The 17,572-nt window shown below is 41.4% G+C and overlaps 2 protein-coding genes across 3 annotated transcripts; both read right to left on the bottom strand.

Moving 5' to 3' along the window:
• Window positions 1-107: 107 nt before the first annotated feature.
• Window positions 108-6,948, bottom strand: slc22a3 (solute carrier family 22 member 3). Of its 2 annotated transcripts, XM_048974022.1 has the most exons (11): window positions 6,380-6,948; window positions 5,970-6,073; window positions 5,334-5,488; window positions 5,010-5,178; window positions 4,090-4,207; window positions 3,776-3,888; window positions 3,021-3,235; window positions 2,648-2,756; window positions 2,409-2,521; window positions 2,229-2,328; window positions 108-1,791 (listed from the first exon to the last, which is right to left on the bottom strand). In XM_048974022.1, exons 1-11 carry the CDS (start codon window positions 6,776-6,778, stop codon window positions 1,764-1,766), a joined length of 1,623 nt encoding a protein of 540 aa, XP_048829979.1. In that variant the 5' UTR covers window positions 6,779-6,948; the 3' UTR covers window positions 108-1,763. The 2 variants fall into 2 exon arrangements, with proteins under 2 accessions (XP_048829979.1, XP_048829980.1); XM_048974023.1 differs by lacking the exons at window positions 3,776-3,888; window positions 4,090-4,207.
• A 2,212-nt stretch (window positions 6,949-9,160) lies between these two features.
• txlnbb (taxilin beta b) lies at window positions 9,161-15,178 on the bottom strand. The gene is made up of 10 exons (XM_048974024.1): window positions 15,044-15,178; window positions 13,185-13,451; window positions 12,742-12,833; window positions 12,162-12,332; window positions 11,130-11,324; window positions 10,781-10,900; window positions 10,461-10,535; window positions 10,254-10,346; window positions 10,048-10,143; window positions 9,161-9,907 (listed from the first exon to the last, which is right to left on the bottom strand). The coding sequence occupies exons 2-10, from the start codon at window positions 13,447-13,449 to the stop codon at window positions 9,443-9,445; spliced, it is 1,572 nt and encodes a 523-aa protein (XP_048829981.1). The 5' UTR covers window positions 13,450-13,451; window positions 15,044-15,178; the 3' UTR covers window positions 9,161-9,442.
• Between the last annotated feature and the right edge of the window lie 2,394 nt (window positions 15,179-17,572).

The following is a 17,572-nucleotide window of genomic DNA, read 5'->3' as shown; positions in this document are numbered from 1 at the left end:
GATTATCTCTTTCAGGGGCTGTGAGTCACCGAGCAGCATTTTCATCCAGCCAGATTTGCTAAGTAAACAATTTAAACAAATGACAAGTTAGACCGCACTGTGTTCTCACAAGATTTATGTGGGTAAATATTTTGGTGAATTTTCATATACATTTCTTAATATTGAATATTCTTATTCAGAGTTGCTTCAGTTGAATTTTACAGCAAAATACAATTAGTAAAAAAACAATAACAATACAGTAAAAGAGATTATCTTTATCTGGTGAATAATTGGCCTTGTGTATTGGGGAAAACTGAGATATTCTTATAGCAAGGAACACACCACATGACCTAACAAAATATGAATTCAAAGTTATGAAAACCTAAAATTCATTTTAAGTGCAGCTTTTACAGTAATAGTTGTACCAACAATATGCTAAATGTAATTTTGTTCGTGATCCTCATTTGTTGTACTTTCTGTAATCTATATAATGTAAAAATTAAGAAATATAGAAAAATGTTAAAATCAAAAGTTGTTAATTATATTCACAACACAGTTTAGGTTAAGAAAAACATGCAGCTCTCTTCAGTAACCTGCAGACCGCTACACTACTGAAATTAGACTAAATTTGGGTCTCAAAATGATCAGGGTCCCCTGGTTTGCTAATCCAATCGCACAATATTTCTGAATAAAATGTGTACATTTTATTTAAACTATATCGTACTATTTCCCCCCCTAATTTGCATAATGTACAAATCCAGGCAACTGCTAAACTAAAAGAATTACAGCTATCTTGGTTCTATTAATGGATTTAAGTATTCTGCAAAAGTTGAAATGTTTTGTTCATTTTCTGTTGTAGCTAAATTACTTGACTGAATCTTAGTTTTATGTAAAGGTTTAAGTGTAGCTTCACTGCAGTATGACATTTTCATGGGGAAACTCAGATTAATGGGGTATGTTTTTACAAGCACTAGATTTTGTGATCTTCAGACCCTTGATCAAAATAAATCATGTGAAATGGTACATTATGATATACAAGGCCTGCCTTTATAGCTGCTCAAGGCCTGTCTTTTTAAATGCCTGCTCTATGTAACGGAAGTGGAATATTTACGTGAAGATAGGACAATACCATTTTAATTGAATCACATGATCCACCATTTTGCCCCTTTTCATATCATTCAATGTCAGTCTAGCAAAACAATATTACCTAAATATCCTGAAAAACGAATATGCAGTCATCTGTTGACTGACATCCTATCAAATAGTGTCCGGTCATACTTACACCCCACAAAAGCCTTAATAGAATTTGTCGAGAGATGTTCGAAGCAGACGTACGTATTTGTGTGCAGGGTGCGACAAGAACCAAAACCAACTGACTGCGCTGCTACTGAAGAGATTTAGTTAAATGTGTGTGATGTATCTTATGTTATACCGTATATTTGACCTCTCCCCTATAATGATCAAGATACGGGCTGAGACCCAGACGTATCTTTAAGATAAAAAAAGGATTGATGACTGACAAGATGTTTTAAAGCGTTTTTAGGGCATTCATTAATAACCTGAAGATAGGTCCAATCATATTTCTACTCTACACATTGTGTTTAGCAAGTTTTATCAAGCCTGAAAGTTGCATATATGGTAAAAAACCTGGATCCTGACATAAACTCGCACTGCTTTGTGATTGGGTCTGCCCTGGCTCCGCCCATTTTCCCATTCCTTGCTGGAGGAGGCAACGTCCTGTTTGTTCAGCTTTTCGGGAGCTTGTGCAGTGACATAGCTGGCCTCTATCCATTTGTAGGTGCCATTTCAACTCTGGCAAAAGTAACACAAACACTCATGAAACCAGCTAAAACTCTCAAACCTGCTTGTCTGTTGTTGAGCCAGATGTAATTCTCTCTTCAACAACTTAACTTCCACTTGCTACAGTCTTCCCTGGAGGAAAATTCTTCATTTCTCGTACAACGTTTTGCACCCAAATGAGTTCATTTGACTGCTGTAAACTAACGCTGACTCCGTACATGCAATTTCTGGTTCCAAGAACATCACTTAAGCATTAACGTTCATGTTCATTCAGTTTTCTGTGTGCTTCTGTGAATGGGTGCCTTCCGTCAAAGATATGGAGGAGTAATTTCTTAGGTACGGCATACAGATCACTTCCCGATATACTGAAAGCCTTTTTTTAACGTGACACTGGAAACACGGAATTGGGCAAATTGAAAAGTTCTGTTTTTTAAAGATAATAACTTTACCTTTTCAGAGCTTCTATGTCCTCAGTACTCTCAGGCAGATCAATGCCTTTTGTCTCGGGCAAGAGAAAAACCAGACCTCCATAGATTAAACACATGAGTCCTGAGGAAAACACAGTGGTATGCTTTAAAGTATTTGTTTATATTTAGCTTAGAAGAAGCGCAGCTTGCGCCGCATCTTACCGTATAGAACCATTGGAAGTTCTGTCCACACGCTGGCTAACCTGAAGAGCAGGAACGGGGCTGCAATTCCACCGATATCACTGAGAGACGAGACCACGGAAACGCCCAGGTTCCTATGGTGATTCATCATAGAACGCACACCTGCATCATTTCTGACAGAGCTGTAATATCCATTGCTTTCCTATTGTATGCAAATACAGAATACATTTTAATTTTTACTAAAAGCGGTAGGTCTTTACCGTAATGTTGTGGGATAAAGTTCAGTACTGATTAGGTACACAATTTCAAAGCCAAGCGTTATTCCTAGTCTTCCAATGACAGCTATAGTGGTCTTCAGCCATGAGATATCTATATGGAACAACAACAGACGTCCATTTTTATATATTTCACTACTCCCCGTCGTTAAAGCCTGTGAAGTGTGAGCCAGTCAAGTTCTTCCACGCCAAACTCAGCCAACCATATCTTTATGCACCCTACTTTGTGCACTGGAGCACAGTCATGGTGTAACAGAAACAGCCATTCCCCAAACTGTCCCCACAAAGCACATAATTGTCCAGAATGTGTTAATTCCACTTCCCATGTATGTATATTACATATTTTAAAGGTCATTACCTTCTGGTATAAAAGCAGTGGCCAAACATGACAACCCTCCAATGATGTTAGATGCTGCAAAAGGGATCCTGCGGCCAAGCCAATCAACGGTCAGGTAGAAGAGCAGAGCAGAGGGCAGCTCCACCACGCCAGTTATGAAGAACTCCAGGTGCAGGTTGCCCCAAATGATGCCGGTACGCATTATCAGGCCCTGGTAGACCACTGAGCTGGTAAACCTGGAGAAGTGTCCAGAGCAGAGGTTAGGTATGTCCTGCATTCAACCTCCAGGCCATGAAATAGCAGCAGACGTTTGAAGGTTCAGTCCACAGTGCGTCTCTGCTTTCCAGAAAACAGAGCTTTGGCTTTTATGGGGTGACATTTTACATGATCCATTAGCTACTAAGATGTATGGATGGACATTGTGGTATTGTGTGGTGAAAGAAACATTAAGAAGTTACAAAATTGGCTTGGGGAGATATTTATAGCTACCTAAAGTAGAACTTGTTTCTTTGTGGACAGTGTGTGAAAGACACAAGCTATAGTCGGCTGTTATTAAATATACAGTAATTCTGCTTCAACAGAGTCTCATATTCAAGCAATTTCTTGGGTATTATGATATCCAGCTGACTTGTGGTGTTGATCACCAAGTGGTGTAAGATCTCTGTAGCAGTGGCATATAATCCAAGATCCTTAGATCACGTGAATGTAGTGCTTTACAATATATTTATTAAATAAATTGCTGCCTCTTCATTAGTGAAAAGTTTCCAGGTTATTACCATGAATACATCAAGATTAAAGTGATCTTCTTCATCTGAGGAGTCTTAAAAACATCCCAGGGAACTGCATTGCTGGATACATTATCCTCAAGTCTAGGCTGTAGAAGTTGCATCTGAAATACATGTATGAAATGTGTGTTTTAATAAACAGAAAAGAAAAGTGTAGGAGGGGATGAGGGAGACGGAAAGAATGATGAGCTTCTAGTTTGTACTTTATTGTATTGCCGTAATGTGATGAATCGTACAGAATGTGTCTGTTGCCTTTGTGGATGCTTTTTTTTCTTGTTACACCAAATGTTTGCAAACACACTCACCTTAATGTAATCTTGTGGGAGGGATTTTCCGTTCTTTTTGGCCATATGCTTGACTATCTCCATGGCCTCCGTGGTCCTTCTCATAGAGAGGAGCCATCTTGGGGACTCTGGAAGGAGCCTTCAGAGGAAATAAGTCCCCACACAAAGTATTCTGGTCACATGTGACTTAGAGAAAGAGAAGCCGATGACAGGCATCCTGTCCAGGGTGCCCCCCCCGTGACCTATGCTAATTGTCATAGGCCCCCGACCTCTCCCATGATACCATCTTGGATATTTACTCGGAAGATGGACGTATAAGGAAACTTACGAACAAAATAAACAATAAAATAATAATTATTCACTGATGCTTTATGAAATTTTTAATGAAGAAGCAGCAAAAACCATTATCTGAAGCACCTGTGATTCTTATGTACTGTATGAATACAGTCACACTCTATTCTACTATTCTGGATTTTTTTTGCTGCTAATCTAATCCAAACTCTCTCCTGTATGAAGGCACTAGACTGCAAATGAACTAATTTGCAGCTGAATGAATTAGACTTGATGTCTCAGCGGCACAATAAAAGTGCCAATGAAATCCTTTTTTATTATGAAGTGGAACAAATCCAATCTTGGACAACTCAGAGTCGGGAATGAACAGCACTACATGTCAGGACAGAACTTATTTTTCGGGTGTCAGTATGTATGGGAGGGGAGCTGTTACAGGTGCTGTAACCTCACCTGGGTATTTCTCATGGCTCATAAGCAGTGCTCTGCATTGAAGGGGGAGCAACGGCCTGCAACCTGAAGGTTATCAGGTCCAAACCCCACATGGCTTTAGGCCACACCCCCTTAAGGCTCCCCCTTGTTCTTTGCTTTGGAACAAGAAAAAGCGATAGCTAAGCATCTTAAGAGTGATCTTATTTTAAAGACCCACCTACCAGTAATATACCAAAAAGAGGAAGCATGGAGCAGACATGGAGAACTGCAGCGTCTTCCATGACGGGATGAGGTAGGCGATTCCCGGCAGAATGATGACCCCGGCGGTGAAGAATAATTGGGCCACGGTCCCCACCAGTCGCCGCTGATCGGAACCGACGATCTCAGTTACTGGGTGATGAAAAGGGAACGGCCCATGTTAATTGCATCCCTGCCCCGGCAACCTAATTAGGTGCAATGAGCTCATCCGGTGTTACCCAGCCGAATCCCATTAAAGGAACAGCGACGGCCCTCCAGCCAGAAGCCGTGAGATGCGGGGCTCTTACCCAGGACATAAGCGGACATCCACGCCCCTTTTCCAAAAACTCCCTGGATGATGCGGATCACCAGAAGGACTATATAATTCGGGGAAAATATCATCCCTACGCCAGAGATCCCAAGTCCAAAAATGGAAATAAGGAAGCAGAGCTTTCGGCCGTATCTAAAAAGGAAAGTCAGGGATTCTTAGCGGGACTGGTTCAAGTTAGCAATAAGCTAACAGCATTAGCTTTAGTTGTACAAAATAATTGGGTCAAAGGTATAATGTATAGATCTGGAGAGTTGAAAGCCCATAGGATCTTATTGGTTAAAAGGTTATACTGTATATGTGAGTTCTAACATCAAGCATTAAACTCTATACTGCATATTAAAGTTTTAATGTCAACATTTTCCAAATTGCTAAGTGTTACTCAGGCAAATGCAGGCGGGGCGAACAAAAACTGTATCTGATATCTGAATAAGGTTCACCCATTTTAAAATGAAATAACAAAATAAGTATGAGAGTAGTGGCATGTGCATGCTTCCTGCCATATGGCCGGTCCGTGCTCTTGTAACTCCTAACTGTTTCTTGGTCTGTGTGATGTCCTGGAATTTTTTCAACCACATATAAAAACATCATATGTCTTTTCTAATCAAGTTCCTACCTGTCTGCTCCATATCCGATCACCAGAGCACCCAGGAGTAAGCCGACGTTTAAAAATGCCTGGTTCAGGTCCGCCTGCCATGCATTCTCACATACCAACTGGAACTGCACAAAATTATGCCATTCAATAAAAAGAAATATCTATCTATACCTCCATTTTCCATAGCTACTCATTCAGTAAGGGGCTGCAATATTAATCAAAATAATATACCAAAGTATCAAAAAAATCAATCAATACGCAATTTGCCAATTCAAGGATATGCTTTGTTTTTAATTATAATTTTTTTACATTTTTATATGGTTCTAGAGTCATAAAAGTAAACTATTTCGTTTTTTTGTGAGTCCGCTGAGGTAACATGGCTGGCGATTTAACAAACATCCACTTAACGACTTCAGAATTTAAAAGTCTACCTCAGAGACAATGGTGGAGAGAGATGGGTCAAATGCCCAGCCATTGGCACAGGGAGCCAGCCGAGTGGTGTTGAGGGAGTTCAGGTCATCCTGCGGGTTGCTGCAGCTGAACCGAGTGGTGTTCCAGTCTACGTCAAACCTCTGACAGTCGCTGAAAGTGCCCGGCGTCGATCGGGACACCGTCAGCCGCCTCAACTCCTCTTCTGTCCAGCCGCATAACTCCTGGATCCTCTCTGCTCCTGGGTCCCGGCACCGGTGTGCTGGAGTGCTGCCCAGAAACACGACGCCCACGTACAGGAAGGCGAAGAAGATTCCGGTGATGCATGACAACATGCAGAGCCTTTTCTGATAAGGCCCGAACTCTCCTACGGCGACCAGCAGCTCGTCAAAGGGCAGCATTGTACCCGACTGTGCGGGATGAAAGTAACGAGGCTCTCCTCTTATAGGGAAAGGAGAAGGAAAAAAACTTTACCGACTCCCAAACACACATGCGCAGCCATGCTAAGGTGAGCCGCCCGACACAGCATTACAGTAAAAGCCCCTTACCCACGAAAAACTGTGAGAAAACATGGGCCAGTGCTCCGGCTCCAGACCTGCCTTTTTGGCTCACAGAAGATATTTACACTGGAACAGAACAATGAGGTGCTCTTGCATATTTAAATCCTCTATAAAGCAAGGCAGTAAGAGAGTGCAGGCTTTGTGTTTTTTAAATACAGCCACACGATTTACTGACAAAAAATACACATCACAAACAAAATTCCGCTAAAACAACAAATGTACCCATGAATGAATGTGTTCAAAAACATATTTCCCATAACTTTTTTTGCAAACATGTCCTTTGTGGAATTTCCTAAAGTATCAACGAGGATTTACATAGTTTCAAGCAGGAACGGAAACAAAAAAATATATATAGTACATTAAAAATATATATAATATTATGATTCCTATACTAAACAGGCAAAAATATGCTGTCATCCACGTACAAGTCAAATAATTAAGAATACCCACATTTTTTCCTACGCTCAGTACAAAATCCTCAATCATGACAGACAACAGAGAGCCAGGATAACTTACAATGGAGCATTGTGCCGTTCGAAATGAACTTTTACTAGGAGAAACTTCTCTTTCTCAGTTTAGTCGTGCTCTGGCGGGAGTTTGGAGAGCGCACTTCAGCCGAGGGGCACAAAGGACACCCAGATGCAAATGTAAGATACAGGACTCGGACAAAGACAGTGGCCCTTTCTCTTCCCCTTACCCTTTACCATGTCTTACAGGCCAATTACGGTGTGAAAGCGTCAATTCTATGTACACTGTTTCAGGCAGACAGTTGACAAAGTCTTGCAAGCAAATTAGACACGGGAGGCCAAAGACTGTTTAGCTGCTCATAAACAAGGTTGTCTCCTCTGAGCTTGCACCCGCCAATTAAATATGATTACATCTGCATGTTTGCCTTTTCTTAAGAGTAATTCAAACAGCAGGTCCTTCCTTTTACAGTATATAAGGTCATTGCAATGTATTAAATTTTAATATTAAGTTTGGCGAGTTTCGCAATAGTGCTTAAAAAATTGCGTTATGTCCAAGGCAATCTGTCTTCTTTTTTCAAAGATGTTATCATATAGCAATGTCATGTCTGTCCATCCATTTTCCAGCCACTTTTTTTGGTCAAGGTCATAGGGCAGGGAGAATATCCCTGGCAGCAGAGAGCGGTCGGTATAGGTGCATCATAAACGGGATGCCAGTCCATTGCAGGCCACGCACATGCACTGTGGTCAATTTAGAGATCTCAGTTAAAATGTCTTTGAACCGTGGCAGCAATAAAGTAATATAAATGGTATAAGACAATCAGCTTTGTTTGTTTTCTACAAATGTGGTTACATGTTTTGTGTGTTTTACTATCATTACTTAAGAATTTTTAAAGTTCATTTTACACCACTAGATGTCATTCTCACACATCTAGGTGTGGATTATATAAAAATCTATTAATCCGTCCATCTTCTAACCTCTTATCCTTGTCAGAGTCTCTAGGGAGCCTTTAGCGTTTCCAAGGTAGCATGTGGCACAAGGAGGGTACACACCCTGGACCAGATAGGGTTATAAACAAATTTTGTAACAATATACAATATAAACAAAGCATAATGAATATTTCAGATGCTACAGTAATGTAAGTAACATGCTATGTCCATGAATGTCTCAAAATATACTTTAAATGTAACAATGAAATACGACACAAATACATTATGTAGCAATTGATCTGGAACAGACCATCGACTGGTGAGAGGCGGAATATATGCAACGTTACCTCTTTCCTCATCTTTCTTCATTCCTTGGTCCTTTGCTTCAACAACTAGACTCATAAATTCAATTTAAATCACAACTTGCAGAACCCCAAAGACTTGGTATCTGGCTGGCTTTGTCTACCTTAGGTTTTAAATACACAAAACCACACATATACACACACCTGCACATTCACTTGATTAGTTGGAAAGGCATTAACTTTGATTGATTGTTGTCAATATATCAAGTGCGAAATATGCAGAAAGCAAATTTATTGTGTATGTGTGATAATCTTATCAAATATTTGTATATAACTTTGCATCACATTATATTAAGATCTCCATTACAACAGTTTCAAAGGCTTTATTAAATATTTAGAGGTTTAAGATCTATGCTGTTAGTGTTATCAGTGGCAAGCCAGTAATAGATTTCCATATATGAAATGTGTCACCCGAAGTTTTGCCAATGCGAGGAAAATGAAAACCACCAGGAATTCACAAAGCCAGCAACCGTATCAAGCCTTTATTGGATGTTTATTTTGAGGGGGAAAAGCAAAAATGGAAACACAAATACCCAGAAATTAAAAATGATGATTAAAAAACTATTTTTGGAAAATAACAGTAGCTTATCTCAAGAAATCAAAGACAGACAGACTGTTGAAGGTCAGAGCTCACTTATTTTTGTAGATAATTTTTGCAAACAAGAAAACATAGTCTTGCAATGAACATTAGATTCACAGCAATGGCAATGTGGGCCAACCACCAATGTTTGTTATGCATCCCTCATATCCTAATGCACTGCCTCCAGTTTATTGTCTGTTTCTTTGGTCTTGGATTGATTTGGGGTTTCCTGGGCGTTAGCTGTCTGGTCTTGAACTGGTGAGTATTCCTTTTGGGAATCCTGCTGCACTTCAGGGCATTGGCTTGAATTTGCTTCCTGGTTAAATTCCTCCGAGGTTGTGAATGTCGTTGCTATCTCCTGTAATATGGCTTGTTCGACCTTTAGGCTGGCTAGCTTACGAGCGAGGAGAGTTTCACCAGCCGTCATGGATTCCTCCAAATGTGCATACTCAGAAGCATTCTCCCCTGGTAGCAGCTCGTCTTTTGCCTCCACCTTCACCTCGTCACCTGGGAGTTGCATCCCCTGGACCTTATGGTGCAGGTCCTTCCTCTCCTCTTGGAGTGCCCGACACAGCTTCTCCAGCTTTTGGATCTTCTGAGTGCACAGTTCCAACTCTTTGTCTCTCAGTGTTTTCTAGAATGCATAAAAGACCGGTTTCTCAGTTCTAAGATGCGCATGAAAAATAAATGAATCCAAAGAACTTCTTTTCATTTTTTTTTCACAACGGTATGATGATTTGAAAAGCATAAAAAACTGAAATAAATGAGCATTACCTCTTCAACCATATTTACAAGAGCCTTATTGCAGCCTTCAAATCGTGTTCTCCAGGTGTTGGACTCCTTCTCTAGCTTCTTAATTTTCTTTGACATCTACAAAATATTATATATTTAATGTGATTTTGTTACCATATATATTATAATAGAGGAGGCCATGAATTGTTCAATGATGTTTTATGTACATTATTTTAGGGTGGACTAACCTTCTCCATATCGTGTTTGAAAGTGGAGTAAATATCTTTGCTCTTGGACACTGTGCCCTGGAACTCATCAAACTTATCGGAGTACATGGAGAGCTGGGAAAGATTCAGTGTTACTCGTAAACCACAAAGGAAAATACTCAAAATGTATTGATTTGGAAGATCAAAAGGGAAAATTATTTGATGACAGACAGTGTGATGGATTTTTACCTGGGTCTTCATCACACTCTCCTGCTCCTTCAGAATCTTCACCTGCATTGTTAACTCGACAGTCTGCTTGAGGAGCTGGGGCCAAATTAAAACCAGGTGATATTCATAAAATTGCATTTAAAATAGAAAAAAAAAAACTAATTGTCTTAGTCAAGTACATGACGGAACTAAAGTCGGTACAACTAATGGTAGGTGAGTAAACACAGATGTAACCGTATTTTACATTTTGCTTTGTAAAGAATACACTCTGTCCATATTGTCATTTGTACATGAAACGAATCTCGTACAGTTAATATTTCTGTGCCACTAGTACGACTCACGCATTCTTTTTCATTCTTGTGTTTCTCTCCCTCTTCCTTAAGCAGAAGTTTTGCCTGTTCAAGTTTGGTCTCGGCTAATTTCTGCTGCAGGTCGCGGTGTTTAAAGACTTTTTCCAAGTTCTGAAAGAGAAAAGTGAGGGAAATGGAGATTTTACTCAATGTGCAGAGTGTCCATGTAGATTATACCAGTCCATTTTCTGCTCAGATTCGGTTCCACCTTCTTCAGTCCGATCAGCAGGTGATGCAAAAAGCACCAACGCTTTCACAGAACAAAATATGGTTACCTTTGGAGAACTCCACAAATGAGTTGTAACTATCCTTAAACGCTAAAGATCTAAGGCTGACTTACCGCCTCTCGCTGGTCATACTGTGCAATAAGCCCTTTCAGCTTCTCTGCCAGATCACCGTTTTCTTTACATAGCTTGGTGTTCCGGTCACTGTGCTCCTCAATTTGGGCCTGTATGTCCGTCAGCGTGTTCTGGAAGTGTGTGGTGATCTCCTTGCGCTTCAGATCATCCTCGCGGCACCTCTGCAGGGTCTCCTCCTACAGACATGATACATGTGAGAAAACACAAGCCAGTGAAATTCACACAGAAACCAAGTAAAAATCAGTGACCACCAGAAACAATCAATGCATCAGTATAGTGGTCAGTGTCCCTGCCTGTCTTGTCTTGTCCATGAAAGTTTGTTTTCTTTTCGGAGATTGTAGCTCAGTGGATTAGGCCTCTATGCGTGTAACTGGAAGGTTGTTAGTTCATATCCCTTCCTTGGCAGAATGGTCACATGTTGACCATTGTGCCAGGCCCTAAACTCCCTGAAATTCTCCAGAGCACTGGACAAATGCCTGTCTAGAGCCAGGGGTGCCAAAAGGGGTGTGGGAGTTGGGACAATTCCAAGACAGGGACACTAAAATATCGTTCATTTTTTACGCTTTCAGTTTCTGCACCCACTTGCCCTATTCAGAGTCACGGGGGGTCTGGAGCCGATCCCAGAAGCTACAGGCACAAGGCAGGGAACAATTCACATGCACCTTGGTAACTCCAGTTCAGCTAAGCATGTTTTTGGACTGTGGTGGGAAACTGGAGTACCCAGAGAGAAAGCCCATGATGACATGTTGAAGGACATGCGAACTCCACACATGGAGCCCAGGCAGAGACTCGAACCCTGGTTCCAGACATGTGAGGCAGCAAGACTAAATGCTTCACCCCACATCAAAAGAATGTGAAACATAATTGAATTGGTTTGGGTTAGGGGCCCAGAATCTCTTGCAGCAAACCTTATGCTTTGGTCTATGTGTATGTCTCAGAGGAGAGCATGATGGGATATGCAAAAAAAAACAATGTACTTGCGCAAACGAAGCATCATTTCATGTTAACCCAACCTTGAGGGTCTTGTTGTGCCTCTGCAGCTCCCTGCACAGCCCCTCCAGTTTGCTCCGGGCTAAGACTGCCCGGCTGTGCTCGCTCTGCAGCAGATCCTTCTCCTTCATGACCTGCACCAGTTTCTTCTGCAGGACCTTCAGCTGCTTCTGGTCTGTGCGGTGTTCCTCCAGCTGTGAAGGACATGGGCATGAGAGAGCCCCATAAACTTCTATATCTCAACAGCACGGACTTTTACTTCAAACATATAAGCATCAGTTTATTAGTTCTTCATAGCATTTTCTTATACATTTGCCCATTAGTATTATTAAAACTAAAACCTAAAACTAAAATTATACATAGAATTCTTTTCTTTTCTGCATTTCACGTTTCAAACTGGTCACATCATCCAATGCAGCCTTGGATTTATTTCTGCTTAATTGAGGCAAATGAACAAGAACTGCAATTATGCAATTTGTGTTAGTCAGACAGACATAAAAAGTCAAAAGGTCTTCTTCTTTCAAAGTGTTCTTTGTCAAGCTTATTTTTATTACGGCTATATTTATTTGCTATCGATCAAGGCTGGCTTGCAGGGCCACTCACCAGTTCAGCATGCTTCTTGATAATTGCCTCGAGTTTTGCGTCTGGAGTGCTGAGCTTGTTCAAATTTTGCATCAGAGTCATTCCCTCCTTCCCTGCATTAACAGAGAAGGTCACACAGCCCTTTTCCTCTAAGCCCATGAATATCCTTGATGCGGATTTGAATATACTCAAGAGGAATAGCACTTAAATCCATCTAACCAGGTGACCGTGCATTTTAATCACCAAGTCATCGCTATGTTTTAAAACTGGGTTGCAGTTGCATGTATCCATCACAGTCTGAAAAATGGCCATTTCAGCATTTCAGTAGCATTTCAGCCTTTATTATGCGGTTCCATTTAAGTCTCCCCAAAAACGTTTCATTTTTCTTTTCCGTTCTGATATACTTATTTGTTTACTTAGCAAAGTCCTTCTGAATCAGTTCCTGATGCTCCATGAATACCCACCTAAAGCCTTCAGCATCTTCTTCTCCAGTTTTTGGTCCTTGCCCATGCTGGTGTCCATCATGCCCGTGACCACCGCATCCTGATCTCCGATCAGTTCTTCAGGCTCCTCAAGCTCCACCAGGCTGGCCTCTGACTGGTACGTACTGATGATGTCCTCTAGCTGCTGGTTTAACTCTTCCGTCGTGTCCACACATCGATCTGCAGTGCTGCAGGCACCAGCAGTGACCTCTGAGAGTGTGGCTTGGTTCTCCATTCTACCAGACATTCCTGGAAAATAACTTCACGTGAATAATTCCAGAACAGAACTGGAAAATCATTCCACTCGAAATTGGCCACGTCAAATGTGTATAACTATCATGAATATCAGGTTCTGTGGCGACTGGCATCCCATCCCGGATTTCTGCTGCCCTGTATTTTCTGGGATGGGCTCCAGGCGCTATGTGGCCTTGTACTGAATAAGTTGAAAGTTGGGACGGATGGATGGATGGTTCCCAGGTGGCCACCTCATGAAACTGACATAGAGGAGAAAACTGGGTCTGCCAGTCCCAGGAGCAACTGGGGTTAAGGCCCCAATGGTGGAATCACTCTGCTGATCCAGGGATTTGAACCAGAGAATCCCCCCCCCCCCCCAGCCCTCAACAAAGTATTATCAGTATTTTTTTGTTTAACACTTTTTTTGGTCAGAGCATAATGAGATATATCTTATTTTATAGTTTAGATGTCTTTATAACTATTCTAAAATATAGAATATTGTACAAATAAACCTTAAACTAGGCGTGTCTAAACTTTTGACTGGCACTGTACCTTGACCGTTTTTTTATATACAGGTCTTGAACAATCAGCAAAATAAGAATAAAACACACAGTTGTATGTCATGGTATGAAAGACAATATTTTTATTACAGTGACTTTGTGGTAAATGCCTCATCCTTTCAGTGTATTGCTTTAAAATAAAAAATAAAAAAAAACATGCATATATATGAGAATCCAAAGCAGATCAATGTCGGTGATCAGTAAATATATACTTCCTGACCCTGGAAAGTTAATACAGAAGTGCTGTGCCAAATTTTTTCCAAAATATGCTTTGAATGTCAACCATGTATGCAAATGGTTCTTTGAGCATTCTGTTCTGAAAAGTCCTGAGCCAGAGGTCATGTAGTATCATTTCTTCCCCCCTGTTTATCTGTAGGAAGTTAGCTCTCCACCCTGACCCTCCCCCATCTCCAACACCCCTTCTCATTCCACAGGCAGTCACATGGCACCTGTTCCAGTGCCATAGTCTATTTTAGGAACGTCTTAATATGGTCAAGCTATTTTTTATTCCAGCCTTGTCCTTACTGCAGTCAGTGATAGTACAGTATAAAGCATAAACTCAGAGCCCACTACAAAACTGCACACTGGAATTGCAATGGGATTTTCATTGGAACCGGCGTGTCTTCCCTCTCAACGTTCAAGTTCAGCTAGCTTATTTCAGATAGACTTGTTGCATATTGCTCTTGTCCTGTCCGAATGGAACATGCTATGTACATGTGTCTTAATTTACATCTTGACTTACAGGCTCACAAACCATGATTCACTCTCATGTGAAATACTATGCTTTGGTAAAATGTATGTATGTGTGTGTGTGTGTGTGTGTGTGTGTGTGTGTGTGTGTGTGCCTGTGTGTGTGTGTGTGTGTGCTACCCGCCAAAGTATTCCTGGCTACTGGAGACTCAGGCGAGTCACACAGCTAACTGCACTCAGTAAGGTAACTGTTCCTATACAAATGAGAAGCTGCACTGTCCTCAGAGAAACATGCTAAATTAGCAGCACAGCAAATTGGAGACCACACAGAGGAGAGACCATGGAGCAGCAACTTACCGGGACCAGAGGGGTGAGAGAAGAGAGAGAAGTAAAGTAAGGTCCCAGAGGTAGGCAGCGTGGGGGCAGCTGTGACAGGCAGGGCCTAAAATAACTAGGAGGAGTAGCTTCTGCAGCCCTAGGCTTGTGTGGGACAGAGGGACAGAGAGTCAGAGGGGTTTTCTTAGGATGGTAACCTGCATGTTCTTGTCACAATGAAAAAATGAAGTTGGGAGGGTCATAGCCAACCTTAACCCCTCCTTAGCCCTAACCTTAACCAATTTGGTTTTGTTTAACCAAACAAAATACAAGTTTTTTGGCATTTTTTTTGATTGATGTTTACCTGGGTCTCACACAAAAACACACACACATTTATATGTATATTTATAAACATATACCACTATGGGTCCATGTGTGGAGTTTATATGTTCTCCCCGTGTCATTGTGGGGTTTCCTCCAGGTACTCTGGTTTCCCCTCACATTCCAAAAATAAGACAAGGTGAATTACCAAATCGCATAGGTGAGCATGTGTGAGTGAATGGTATGAGTGTGCCCTCTGGTAGGGTGGCACCTCATCCTGGGTTGTTTCCTGCCTTGTGCCTATAGGTTCTGGAATAGGATCTCCAGCAGCCCTGTGTGTGTGTGTGTGTGTGTGTGTGTGTGTGTGTGGATTATGTTTATATTACATTGTGGGGACCAAATGTTCCCCACAATGTGATAAAAGCCTGTTATTTTGACATTGTGGGGACAATTTTTCAGGTCCCCACAAACATCTGTGAATGCAATCAAAAAACTAAAAATGCCAAAAAGGTTAAGGTTAGAGCAGGGTAAGGTCGTCATATTGGGAATAGACTTTTCCCCATAGAAATGAACTGAGAGTCCCCACAAAGATATAATTACAAACCTGTGTGTGTGCGTGTGTGATGCATTATGGAAGAATTTAATAATACATGTGCATTTGTTGTGTGTATCCATATCCATTTGCTAAGCATTATCACGGCAAGGGCTGGAGTCCCAGTCAGCTCAGGACACAAATAAATAAAAATTATGATCGATCATTGTTCAGCGATGCACCAACTGCACTGCATTTTGTAGCAGGTTTTCCTCCATCTGTGTTATGCAACACTCTCCTTTTCTGCCGGCAAAGAGCTTAGTGGGGATTATGGTGGGACCACATGTTCTTTTGTTTTTCGTTTTCTTGTCGTCTTTTTTTCCTGCCGAGGGGCTAAATTGATAAAGGTTGTGGCAGATTAAGGGGATATAGGCATGAATAAGGACAGCGTAAGAAGGAGACTTGGACTCTGTGTCTAATGTTGACAGATTCACAATGAGGGAAACACGTGGTATGATAGATCTGACCTCGGCTAGTCAAGGCTTGACTATATCAAGAACTTTTATGAGGGATCACATAGTTGCAACTGCTGCAACTTTTCTGTTTAAAAATAAACTATTTATGGAGGTTATGTACTCATTCTGTGGTACGTCTATTAATTAGAAAAAAATTCGCACCTAATAAATGCTTTCGAATAGAGTCCGATCTTAAGTCGCAACTGTCACTGTAAGTTCTGCTCTCGGGATACAAGCTCTTTGTGTGTGTGCGTGTGTGTGTGTGTGTGTGTTGTCTTTCTAAGTCTTTTTAAGCTTTTCTATGTCTTTTTAAGCTGAAGCCTCTAACTGTGGTTGGTCTCTTATTTAGCTTGGCTCGCGTGCTCTTCTGTAGAGTCACGAGCTTTGGGGGGTTTATTGCAATGAAGTACTTTGCTTCAGCTGTGATCCAGACCTCAGTGAGACCAACCTCTACTGTCATCATCACTTCAGGTGGGTAACACCTCAGGTGAGCGATAGGTCAGGAGGAAAGTGCACTTCTTAATGACTGAATCCCTGCATCGCACAGCTGCTTATTAAGATACATGTTTACCTGGAGTTCATCCCACGCAGCACAGGGCACAAGACGGGGGACTCACACACAATACTGGCAGCTTTAGAGATGCTAATTAACCAGGAGAGCTTCAACCTTCACACACACAGGGCTGGAGCCAGGAAAGGAGCCTCCAGTGCAGGAGATGTGAAGTTACCTTGCTGCCCCATGAGTCAATCTGCCAAGTAGTTATTAATACTAGGGAAGACTCCAATATAAGCAGAAGAGGGAGTTGGTTAGGGCCCCAAATTACCTGTGTTGCAGAGGAAGTGAAATGATCATCGATTTTCTTGGTAGGGTGACCTCTCAACTGAAGCCTAGGCCCCCTGAAAAGGTCGAGCCAGTCCTGCCTCAGTGCCTTGACGTTACAATTTTGCGCCTTAGAGAAAAGGTTCAGCTTCACCTTTACTTTACTGCGATCGCGGTGTCGCTGCGAGCAGCAGGGATTTTCTCAGACACTCTGTTGGAAATTCATTTGTTTGACGGGTCAGTGATTATCTTGCTACTGCCTAATGAATTTGGAAACACACAATAAGGCCAAGGCACGTTAAGGTTAAGTCTGACTGTGAATTACCTGCCAGTTACATTGTTCTTTATTTCACTTAGATATCACTGGATTAAGTATCTTCATT

Source organism: Brienomyrus brachyistius, chromosome 14 (genome assembly GCF_023856365.1).
Source record: "Brienomyrus brachyistius isolate T26 chromosome 14, BBRACH_0.4, whole genome shotgun sequence".
Classification (NCBI taxonomy): domain Eukaryota; kingdom Metazoa; phylum Chordata; class Actinopteri; order Osteoglossiformes; family Mormyridae; genus Brienomyrus; species Brienomyrus brachyistius.
This window is presented reverse-complemented; position numbering and strand designations above follow the sequence as displayed.

What these genes read in the sequence shown, in the direction of transcription:
- slc22a3 (XM_048974022.1), bottom strand. Translation starts at nt 6,778, where the DNA reads ATGCTGCCCTTTGACGAGCTGCTGGTCGCCGTAGGAGAGTTCGGGCCT. An exon ending in TCTCCACCATTGTCTCTGAG is followed by an intron (nt 6,074 to 6,379) that starts GTAGACTTTTAA and finishes AATTTTGTGCAG; the next exon opens with TTCCAGTTGGTATGTGAGAA. An exon ending in ATCGGATATGGAGCAGACAG is followed by an intron (nt 5,489 to 5,969) that starts GTAGGAACTTGA and finishes TTTCCTTTTTAG; the next exon opens with ATACGGCCGAAAGCTCTGCT.
- txlnbb (XM_048974024.1), bottom strand. Translation starts at nt 13,449, where the DNA reads ATGTCTGGTAGAATGGAGAACCAAGCCACACTCTCAGAGGTCACTGCT. An exon ending in AGTATGACCAGCGAGAGGCG is followed by an intron (nt 10,901 to 11,129) that starts GTAAGTCAGCCT and finishes TTTCTCTTTCAG; the next exon opens with AACTTGGAAAAAGTCTTTAA. An exon ending in ACAAGAATGAAAAAGAATGC is followed by an intron (nt 10,536 to 10,780) that starts GTGAGTCGTACT and finishes ATTTGGCCCCAG; the next exon opens with CTCCTCAAGCAGACTGTCGA.